General features: G+C 42.5%; 1 protein-coding gene across 5 annotated transcripts in view; it reads right to left on the bottom strand.

Annotated features, from left to right (window-relative positions):
* Ebf1 (EBF transcription factor 1) overlaps nt 1-11,607 on the bottom strand; it is a 387,719-nt gene that overhangs the window by 355,484 nt on the left and 20,628 nt on the right. For all 5 annotated transcript variants that reach the window (XM_021211996.2, XM_021211997.2, XM_021211998.2 and 2 more), the window contains exon 6: nt 6,640-6,708. In XM_021211996.2, the coding sequence (XP_021067655.1) occupies nt 6,640-6,708 (69 nt within the window). The remainder of the gene's footprint in view (nt 1-6,639; nt 6,709-11,607) is intronic.

Here is an 11,607-nt window from a genome sequence, read left to right as displayed (position 1 = left end):
TTAAGGCAATTAAAATTCTATTATAGCAAGTACTGTAACATTAAAACCCTCATTTGCTTCTGGACAAAAGCTTGTAACTGGAGAAATAGTTTGCAAGGGAGCTTTATCTTCATCTACCCACACTTGTAAAGACAGCTCGCAACCACAGACAAACCTGCACTGTTCACCATATTTCGTTGGTTGCAATAGGAGTCACTTTTATACTGTCCTGAACAGTGTATGGTTACATGGCTTATAAAGAGATGGATAGGGGAGGTGGGGAGGCTGGAGGAGGGAAAGGGAAGAAAGAATTGGTAGTCTATTTTAGATAACATCTCATGCAAATTAAAATGATCAAAATACCGTCTCTTTAGTCTGGAACGTCTAAGTGAGTGGGTTTTCTTTTTTCTTTTCTTTTCTTTTCTTTTCCTTTCTTTTTTTTTGTGGGGGGGTTATTTATATCTGGCCAGATTTTTTTTTTTTTTAATTAGAGAGTTTAGCCAGGCGCTGGTAATGAGAATGGAATGAGAATTTCTACCAATGAAGCCATCCTTACAGGGGCTTTGCTTTGCTTGTTTTCAGCTCAAAGCAACTTATTCGAAAGTAAGAGCATGTTTATTATACTGATGAACTATCATTGCCAAGTAACTGCTACAGCGCTGGCCCACATGAGACTGTAGTGCTTTCCTGCATTGTCCCACATGGTTACAGAAACAAACTTATGAGGATATGAAACGCAAAGATAAACCGTGTGTTTTACACACACACACACACACACACACACATACACACGCTTGTCAATGCCCTGAAGCTCTGCTGAACACATTTCTTGGAAGTTGTGCCATGATTTCCTTTACAGGAAAACCACTGTTGCTTATTAGACAGTGTCTACCATAGCGTAACACCCTGTAAAAGTACTTGGCATTATGATCTACTGTCAGCATATTTGAGATGCATTTTAATGTATCCTGGTTGTGTATTTGAGAATAGCTGATAGTAAATGGAATCTAGAATGCTATTAGCTTATTGTATTAGGGGTTTTTTTTGTTTTTTTTTTTTTTTCACAGTAGCAGACCATACCCAAGTGTTCAGGGCTCAGCTCATCCTCAGAATGCTACCATCTGACAAATGTAAAATTGAAAATGATATTTGCTTACATAAGTCTCACTGCTAATAATCACATGTGAATTCCCATGGAGAAAACAAATCTTTAAATGCACTAGGGCTAGAAAACAACTGTAAATTCATGCTCCATATCCATGCTGACTCTCCACAGTGGAAAGATCTAAGCCCCTCAGAGCAGCCAAAAGGACAGCAATGATCCTGCCTAGGGCGGCTTTAGAGAATGGAGTCCTCTTCCTTCGGTTTTAACTGAACAGTCAAGAGTTAGGGAATTGAGTGGCATGGAAGGTTTCTCAGAACTCTGAGAAATGTATTTGCACCTCTGGTTCTTGGTGACCTACGCAGCAGCTTGCATGCTGTGCCGAGCAGTTCTCTGCTCACTCACTGGCCCTTCCGAATGACAGAATAAAGAGGAAGATAAGGCTCGAGAAAGAGCAATAAACTGAAGTCATGAACCTGGCTAAGCGTCTCATTTGGGAGCATATCTTCATGTTGAGAACCAAGGCGGTGGTTCTCAACCTTCCTAATGCTGCAACCCTTAAGTACGGTCCCTCGTGTTGTGGTGACCCCTCAGCCATAAAATTACGTCATTGCTACTTCAATGAAATTACTACTGTAATTTTACTACTTTTGTGAAGCATGGTGTAAATATCTGTGTTTTCTGATGGTCTTATGCAATCCTTGTGAAAGGGGCACCAGAGTCCCCGCCAATGGGATGGAGTCCCACAGGTTGAGAAATTATCTAAGTGAAAGACTTCATTGTTATGAGGCAGAGACAGACAGCATTTTGCATGGATTTGGGGATTTACCACCAATGATAAGACAGAAGGGGGTATTTGCTGGAAGACCCCATACGCCTTCAGAAATTCTAGGGAATAAATTCTCTCACATATGTCCAATGGTAAACACTGCCTACAAGTGACCTGAGTCTACATGTCACTGTCCTTTCCCAGGCATGCTGATGGTCACAACTTAGTCAAGAAGCTAACGTGATGGTGACCTAGCACTGCTTTCCTACAAGTCTGACCTCTACGCCCTGACCTCTCAGATTAAAACATGGACCTTCAGTACAAACTTCTATCTGAACACGGCCAAGATCTTCTATCCGAGTGACCTATGGCAGGTGAAATGAGCATTCTACTTACTTCCTGGCTGACAATTCCATTTTGCATTATAATCATTGTGAAGCCAGTTGATATTACCTAAATGGCCCAGATGTAGAAGAATGCGACATCTCTTTTTTCTTCTGTTCAGGAGAGCTTTAGATAAGTGTGGCACGAACAATTCCAAGCAGGCTAGGGATTTTGTATCCCAGAAGTCATATATTCTCTTCATGTCACTGTGGTCTGTCTCTCTTAGCTCTAAGCATGGGAGCTGAGACTCTTACAAGTGGAAAAGACAGACAAGGTAAGATTGTGGCAATCAGCAAACGCAAGGCATTTACAATAGTGTGCGTGCTGATGGACCTTTTAAAAACATCTAAGTTTGAAATACTAGCTCTGGGGGACTCGAGACTTGCAGGCTATTTGAACCATATTGTCCATGTCCCTGAAAGGGTTAGATTTGAACTGACACACTGCCCCTAGGTAGTGTAGCCAGAAGCATCAGCGCTCCCTGTGAAAGGAACTCTATGCTAAAATTTTGAAGAAAGAGATGTTTTTGTAAGGCCATCTGTATTCATCCATCTCACCACTCCAAGACAGTCTAGGAAAATAATTTTTCTCTTAACTAAGCAAGGTTTCTAATTCAAACTAAATACTGAATAAAAAGTCTTCACTTTGAATCTGTACAGTTAAAGGGTACATAATGAAGCTTCCATAGAGAAACAGAAGTTGTTGTGTGGTTCCCGAAAAAGTGGGTTCCCTACACAGAGTACCCTACGTGACTTTTGTCCTCTTTTATCCTCTCTTCTGATTCCTACAAAGTAAACCTAATTAAGAACCTCCCTCATTAGTCTTCCAGAAAAATTAGCACAGCTTATGCTAATTACTCCTGCAAAATTTAATAAACTCGTTGAAATGGGAATAGTCTAATGAGGTTTTATTTATTGAACTAAGATAACTCTAAGGGAGAAGGTTAGGACACAGGGATATCCACTGTAGTAATAAAACTACGATGTATTCAATTTCCAAACAGGGGTTGTATTGCAAACCTTTTAAATTCAAATCTGAGTTCGTGCGTGAATGTTAAATCAATCCCCACCTTAATTCAATAACTGGAAGTCATTTTTTGCTTTTTTACTTTAACAATAATTACCACACATAGCCCTTTATCTCAAAGATAATGAAATTTGCCGTTGTTCGTTCCTGCTCATCAGCTATTGAACATAACACATTTGACTTTTCCCATTTCTGCACAGCCCAAATATCTGGATCGTTGGGCACAGGCTGGGGTTTTATGATTCTTAATCAAGCTATTTGGCATTGAACAGAAACGTAAGCTAACAGTCGCCTCCAGATGCCCCCTTCCTACACCACACAGCAATTTTCCAATAAACATTTTGACAAATTGTCATGACTGAAAAAAAAAAAAGTAATTTGGGTCATATTTTCTTACTTTGTTGCATGCCACTGGAAGGAAATAGAAACTTGTCTGTCCTACTGCTGGTTTTGTTAATTTCATTACACACGCGTGCGCCCACACACACACACACACACACACACACACACACACATTTGCCAAATGGATGTCTCCAAATCACTGGCAACAAATAACGTAGACAAGTTTTAACACAGAAATGCCTGGCCCTGCACCACTTCAGTGTGACCAGAAAGCCTCTTCCATCTACTCTATAAATAGCTTTCCTGAATAATCACTGCTTAAAAAGTCTTTTGACTGATTTAAAAAAAAAAAAAAAATAGCAGGGTTCTTCCAAATTCTGAAGGTCAAACAGAGGGAATTCAAACTTACTAGCTTTCGAAAAGAGGTGGCTGTGTGTTAAAGCTATGGTAACTCCTAACCACAGCCCATACCTCTGCCTTAGGTTGCATACAGTATGCATATTATTTTAAAAAAAGAAAGAAAAACCTGACTGTCGCTGCTGAGTACCACAGGCTCAGACACTCAAATCCATAAATCTGAAAGCAAATCAACTCCTAAGCACATAACAGATATTATACAATCAGCAACACAGAACGAAATTGGAAACTGAAATCCAAACACCATTGCCATCAAATCTCCCCACCCCTTTTCGGCAATTTTGGAGTTTTCTCTTTTGTCTTTCCATGCCTACATTCTAGTGCGGTTCACGCCTCGCTTTCAGAGGGGGGAAACTTCACATATAGGCAGGGACAAAAGTGGACGCTTATTTTTTTTTTCTTTTTTTAATCTTTGGCAAAATGAAGAGGCAAATAACTTTGAGAACTCACATACCAATAAAAATGACCAACTGGGAGCTCTGCCTATCAACTGGTCTCATTGCCTACCAATCAACTGGTCTCGTTGCCAGAGAATGGCAAACACCAGCAAATCAATGTATATTGGGACTTAAACATATCCAGTATGTCTCAGACATTTTTAAAGTGTCCCTTCCTTAATGAAATAAAATTAGCTGTACAGGGCTTTTATTTTTTTCTAACCAAAACAGGGGTGGGGGGTGGGGAAACGAAAAGTATAGCTGTCATATAGATGTCATGAATAATATCTCCAAAGTCACCAACAGCATAAAGTGCAGACTTATTTCTGCCTAAATTGTTTGAACTCCCCCAGCCAAGAAAAACCGTTTTAAGTACCCTACTGGGACAGATGCAAGGCGGGCGACAATAGAAGCCACACTAATGCAACCCAGGTAACACAATCCTGTTTCAAAAACATGGGGCGGGCTAATTACAGCACTGCTGAGTCAAGTTTCTCCTGCCATCGCAACCCACAGGAACAGGTCAAAATCAGATGTTATTCAAGCCACAGTCCTATCAGCCTCCTGCATCAGAGTCGCAGCTTAAAACCCAACGAAGAACTTTAAAGCTTAACCCATTCACAAGCAAAAAGTGGTTTTCATGGCGGGTGACACAGTAGGCCCTTGTCATCACAGAAATCGAAAAGAACGATTAGACACCACAGATTCCTCATGAGTTCAAAGTTTGGGGGGTGTTCAGGCTGGCTCTTTGATGAGATGTTTTCTTTTTCATGCAAAAGTAAGAAATATGGGCTTCAAAAAGGAAGCCGTGTTCTGAAAGGCATAAACAAATGACAGCAACTTAGCAGAAAATACAGCGTATGAATGCCATTTCTGCTCTCACAGATGAGCATGCCATCCTCACTGTGGATACCAGACAACATCACTGTACGTCGAACTTTTGCCTCTTTTAACTTGGGATCAAGACGTTATTGCGCACATCAAGTATATATATTTTTCACAGCTTCTTTCGTGAACATTCTGACTGGAATGTTCGCCTAGAGTGAAACTTTAACAAAGCTACTTGGAGATAAATATTGAGCTAAGAACCAGAAGAGGGCATAGCCAAGACGATTTTGGTAGAAACTAAGATGAGCCAACTAGAAGCCTTGGTTTCTTTATCTGAAAAGGGATAAACCAAAATTTAAAAACAAAGAATTTGACAGATTGCTCCTAGACAGCATTACCGAAGCTCAGAAAGGGACGCCCATTTGATTGCTGATTTTCTCAATGAAGGAATCTGCCTTATTTGAATGGACTCATCCCCCCCCACACACACACCACCCCAGTGAATAGATGACACTAGTTCTTTTCCTAGCTGACAATTGACAGTCTCTATAAAGCTTCCAGGCCATTTAACTCCCACTGAGTAATGCTATGTAACGAGTGGTTTATCATACATGTTTCCATACAATGAATTTCAATAATTAAAATGTAAAATGAATATTTGGAATGCCACTGCATAATATGTGCACACCGACTCAAAACTGCCCTGGCAGACTGAAACAGATGTATTGCTCTACAGTGATTTACTTGGTCATGTAAGATTAGTAATATGGATCTGTTTAAAAACACAATAATTAAGACAAGCAGGATAAATTAATCAACTTACAGTACTGTGGGAGCTGCAATCAAGCCCGGAAATAACAGTAGGAAAATCGTCGTTCACAGATCTCTTTAAACTGCTTTTATGCATAAATAAAACCTTAAAATGTAGATGGATTACGTCCAACAGAACTACTGTAGCTAAAAGTGATAATGATTCAAACATTTTTCAAATAAAAGTTAAATATTTATAAGCACCCAACCGCATTTCATAAATCACCAACTATTATTATTTTATTTCTGAAGCTTCCTGGTACGGCACGAGGACTGAGCCACAGAGAATGAGGAGTGAACACACGCATATATATTACTTTATGGGCACACATCCGACACAAAACCAGAGCCATCCGAGAAAAGGGCCTCCAAAGAACATTCCATATGGCTTTCCCCAAAATCACAATCTCTCGGCGCAGTGTAAGTCAGGACCAACAGGCAAACTTCAGCCCCATGTGTCCCCAACCCTCGCCTGTGAGCGACACAAAGCAGGTGTTTCATTATAATGAGGACTAAGACGCCAGTGAAAGAAGAGTGGTCCCTACCTGTCAATTATCACTGGATCTGAGGGAGTCTCATTTCGGTTGCCACAGCTTTTCTTGTCACAACAGCGGCTATGGAGAAAAGAGCGAAAGGATTTAGTACCAACCATTACAATGTAAAATCATCATTGAAGCAGACAGAAGGTTCGGATTGCTAGGCTGCAAATGCTAGAATTACCACAAAGCCATACCTGGCAATCAACGGATCCTAGGGACAGAAAATTCTATTTGGGTCACTTAGGGGTTAATGGCCAGGCTTAACCTCTCCCTGTTCAGAGGACAGGAGAGGGAGAGGGGCCCTCCCAGAACCAGGCATACAGTCTAAGATGGGGTCTCTCCTTCGAGTATTGGCAGAGTTCAATGTGAGGCACTGTCTTCTTACATCTACCCAATGAGAATATTCAGGGTCGTGGGTGGATCAAACATTCTTCCCTCAAGAGCACACGAATTGTGTGGAAGGCGTCAATGATACTGATGAGTGATCCCCTCCCCAGTCACTCTGTATTAAATGGATTCTTTTTTTTTTTTTTTTTTTTCTTCTCTTTTTGATGGGTGGCACTTCCTTCAACCACAGCCCTGGGACTCTCAAAAATCCCAGCACAGTGACTGTTTTGTTTGCCTTTGAACATCGTCTTGAGATTAAAGATAGCAATCCATAATAATGCAAAGAAGGAGAAGGTGAACAGAAAAAGTGACGAGTCTGTGCTCAGTCCCCGGCTTTGGTGGCCAGCACCTGCAAGAACTGGGGACAATGGGTCCACTGGCTAGCACAACCCTGACTGTAAACATTAGTACCCAGGAAAAATAGCCAGGAGCAAAGCAAACCCTGTTACACATATCCTAGTTTGTTAGGACCCTAAGACTGCCAGGTTAAAAAAAAAAAAATCCCAAGGTGTTTCAAAAGGGTAAATAAAAAAGCATGTATTTCTTTGCTCTTTCAAGACAGGGTCTTATGTATCCAAGACTAACCTCAAGCTTGCTGTATAGCTAAGGATAATCTTGAACTTCTGATCCTCCCCCCTCCAACCCCTCAGTGCTGGGTGTGATTACAGGCGTGTGCCCACTCTATGCTATAGTATTAGGGGTTGAACTTAGGGATTCTACCTGAGATATATAACCCCCAGCTGAAACTGTCGTGTTTTGAAAAAATACCCACCCTCAGCCAAAACCTGTGCATCTGAAGTACAACTGTAAGTAATATTTTGTCCCATGGCTGCTCTCCTCCCAGGACTATACTGTGGAAAACCATGCTTGGTCAATGAAAAAGGCTGGAAGTTTACTCAGGAGCTGGACTCTACCCCATACCGTAGGTAAAATACATACTTTTCTCCTTCCCTCACATACATTCTTCTCTCTCTCTCTCTCTCTCTCTCTCTCTCTCTCTCTCTCTCTCTCTCTCTCTCTCTCTCTCTCTCTCTCCCTCACTCTCTCTCTCGCGCTCTCTCTCTCTCTCTCTCTCTCACACACACACACACACACACACACACACACACGAGAGAGAGAGACAGAGAGAGAGAGAGAGACAGAGACAGAAAGACAGAGACCGAGACAGAGACCGAGACAGAGAGACTCTTGGTGGCTCTACCCTCACTGCAGTCCTTCCTGGGTGAAATGTCCTCAGGGAACTCCTCCAGCTTGCTTGATGCTAACTATGGGTAAGGGCCCATCCCTTGAGTCTATGGCTTCTCTCCCTCCCCATCACCACTATCTCCGACAGAGGTGCTTTTATTTATTTCTGGGAGGACTGCAAAGCCTCCCCCTTGATCTTGCTGTCTTCACTTTGACTCCATCTAATAGATCTGTCCCATCTCCCTGATCTTTTTGCAGTGTCCAGGGGACCATGCCATTTCATTTTCTAAGACCTTTGAACGGTGTCCCACTGCACTTTGAATAAATCCATGGCATGGCATAGTGCCAGGCCACTGACCTGCCACCCTTTCTTGCCAGTTTGCCAAGCTCAACCCTCATGGGCCTGTTGTGATCCCTCCAACATGGCATGCTCCATCAGACCTCAGGTCCAGGAAAGCCTATGATGGGCAGCTCTTCCTGCCCTGCCCTCTTCTGCCACTTCCCTTGCCTCTTGGGAGTCAGAGTCGGTCTCCTGGCTTACCTGACACTTCACCCTTAATCTAAATTGGGCTGTTTTTCTCTTGGACAGTTCCTACAATGAAGTTCGACCTGTTACGTATGTTTTGAGGCATTTTGGTTGGGAATTTTCCCCATTACACATTCCCCTTCTGCTAATTCGTATGTGTCATGAACATAGAAACTGTCCATAGCATATATAAAGCTTAAGCTAGACTATCAGAATTCAGGATTAAATGATTCAGTGAATAAATGATTGAATGAATGGATGAATGTTAATGGACAACTTTATGAATAAGTACACTGAACTGGGGAGACACACAGATTAAAAAAATAATAAAGCTGACTCTCTGGATAGGCACTGTGTACTCTAGCCCAGCCCCCCCACAAAAGCGCCTCCTCCAAATGTCATTCTTGGCCCCAGAGACGTATTTCAGCTTATGTATAGTCCTCATCTCCACAGCACAGATGCCCTGATGATAACAGGAACTAAACCAGATCTATCTGCTGTGACTCCAAGGTGCTCAAGCATGGGCATATGAAAAACTAGGCAGAGTCAAGAAGACGGAAAAAGGAAATGATAGAAGTCACTACACACAGAAAGAAAGGTGTATACAAAATGTTAAAAGCTAGCTTAAACAGGTTTCTCTATTTTGGGTCACAACACCACACCATATAGTTGGCATTCCCTGAAACACACCAATATCTACAATATCATCCCACTAAGGTACAGAGAGAGTTAAGATGTGGCCATGCAATGCCCCTCACAGTCTCCTAGCAAGACTATGTCTCTAGCTGGATCATGATTTTTGGAGCTTCTAGAGGTTTTTTTGAGAGGCTAACTGGAGGAAGTGTGTCTCTGGGGGCATGTGCTTAGGGGCGGTCCCTTGCCATGAGCCATCCCTACATCCCCATTTCTGCTTCCTGGCCTTCAGGAGTTGATCAGCTTCTCCCCACCATGGTCCCAGAAACAGAATGGGACTATCTGCTGAACACTGAAAAATGAGCCAAAGAAAATCCTTCCTCCCTTAATTAGTTTCCAACATGGTTTTTTGTTGGTCTTTTTTTTTTTTTAACCATATCAGTGAAAACTGACAAAGATGTGCAGAGACATGTGTGTACATGCAATACATGTGGGGATGTAGCTGAAAGTGCAAATGTGTGTATGTACATCTATATTCATGGAGTTCTGGACACTAAAAAGAATGAAGGCACAGTTGACACAATTCGTGGAAGAAGTCTACATTATATTATGAATTAAGAAATCAAGTTACAAAGTAGTGTGGACAGTGTGAATCCACTTCTGGAAGAATGAGTGAAGGAAAAGGGAGAGAAGAGAGAAATAAACATTCATAATTCTGGTGTGCTCCCACAATTCACTTAAGTCTCCACTGCTTAACAAAGTTCTTCAGTGTTTGGCCACCCTAAAGCTCTGTAGTTTCTGCCTGGTCCCTTCGTGCTTCCACATTCAACCACACATTTATTCGTTGTCTAATTTTATTATCTATCTTTCATGCTTGACTTTTACAAAGACAGATACATAAACTCTTAGCGCCCCACTCCCCACAGCCCCAGTGAAGGCAACTAAAAGAAGTAGGATTTCAAAAGTTGACTTGTGACTAAATTCCTAAGAACATTAAAGATTAATCTAGAAAAGCCTAGATGAGACGGTGGATGGAGGGAGGGGCACCCTTCACTTCTGTTCTGCTCTGTGTCTCAAGGACACTTCCCTACTAAGAGAAAGAAAAGCCGATCTCAGACAGAAGGGCGATTTCTTTATAGCTTTATTGCACTTTTCTCTACATCTTTGCTTATTTATTTATCTCTGTGTGTAGGTGCACACACACACCTCTGCGTACATGTGGACATCAGAGGACAACCTGCAAGAGTTGAGTCTTTCTTTCTATCACATGGGTTCCTAGGAACCAAACTCCAGTCTCAAAGCTGAGATGATAGCCACTTACCAGTAGCTTCCCAGAGCCAAGCAGAGTCAAGAACTGCCCTTCAGGCAGGGGACAGGATTTGTTCAGGAAGAACAGTAGAGTTAACTAACCTGGACCCTTAGGGGCTCTCAGAGACCGAACCACCAACTAAAGAGCATACAAGGACAGGGCCTAGGCCTCCTGTACATATGTAGCAGATATGTAGCTCACTCTTCATGGTATTCCCCCAACAACTGGACTGGGGGGCTATCCCTAAAGCTGCTGCCTGTCTGTGGACTACATTCCCCTAAATAGACTACCTGTCTGGCCTCAATGGGAGAGGATGAAGCTAGCCGAGCAGAGACTTGATGTTCCAGGGTAGGGGCTTAGTGGGGTGGGGGGCTCTATCCTCTCAGAGGAAAAGGGGGGAGAGGGATTGTGAAGGGAGGACTGGGAGGGGAATCATCTGGATGTAAAGTGAATAAAAATAATAAAAATAGAATGACTAAAAATAAACAAACGAATGAATGGAGCTGCCCTTCAACCCTGTGACTATCTACTATGATAATTCTTCTACCTCGGTCTGACCTGATTCACTTCTGTCCACTAAAGTTAAACAAGGAGAGATGGGCACTGAACTCTGCTATTCCCGAGACAGGAGGCATTAACTGGAAGGGGCGAGCTGAAAGAACAATATCCCTTAATGTCTAGGCAGAAGAGGACTTACGCTGAAGCAGCCCCATAAATGATACTGTTGAAGCACTTACCAGGAAAAGAAACCAGGGTGGTCAAAGCAAACAGAGTGGGCGTGCCTGAAGCCCCCATCCACTCACACAGCATCTCTCAGTCTCCTGCCATCTGTGCCTGCATGGGCTCGGCCCATGCTCCCTACAGCAGGCAGCTACTGAGAGGACTTGGATTTCCCTAATTTGATTTGCCCAAGATCAAGATTCCCCCCCCCCCC

Source organism: Mus pahari, chromosome 14 (genome assembly GCF_900095145.1).
Source record: "Mus pahari chromosome 14, PAHARI_EIJ_v1.1, whole genome shotgun sequence".
Lineage (NCBI taxonomy): Eukaryota > Metazoa > Chordata > Mammalia > Rodentia > Muridae > Mus > Mus pahari.
This window is presented reverse-complemented; position numbering and strand designations above follow the sequence as displayed.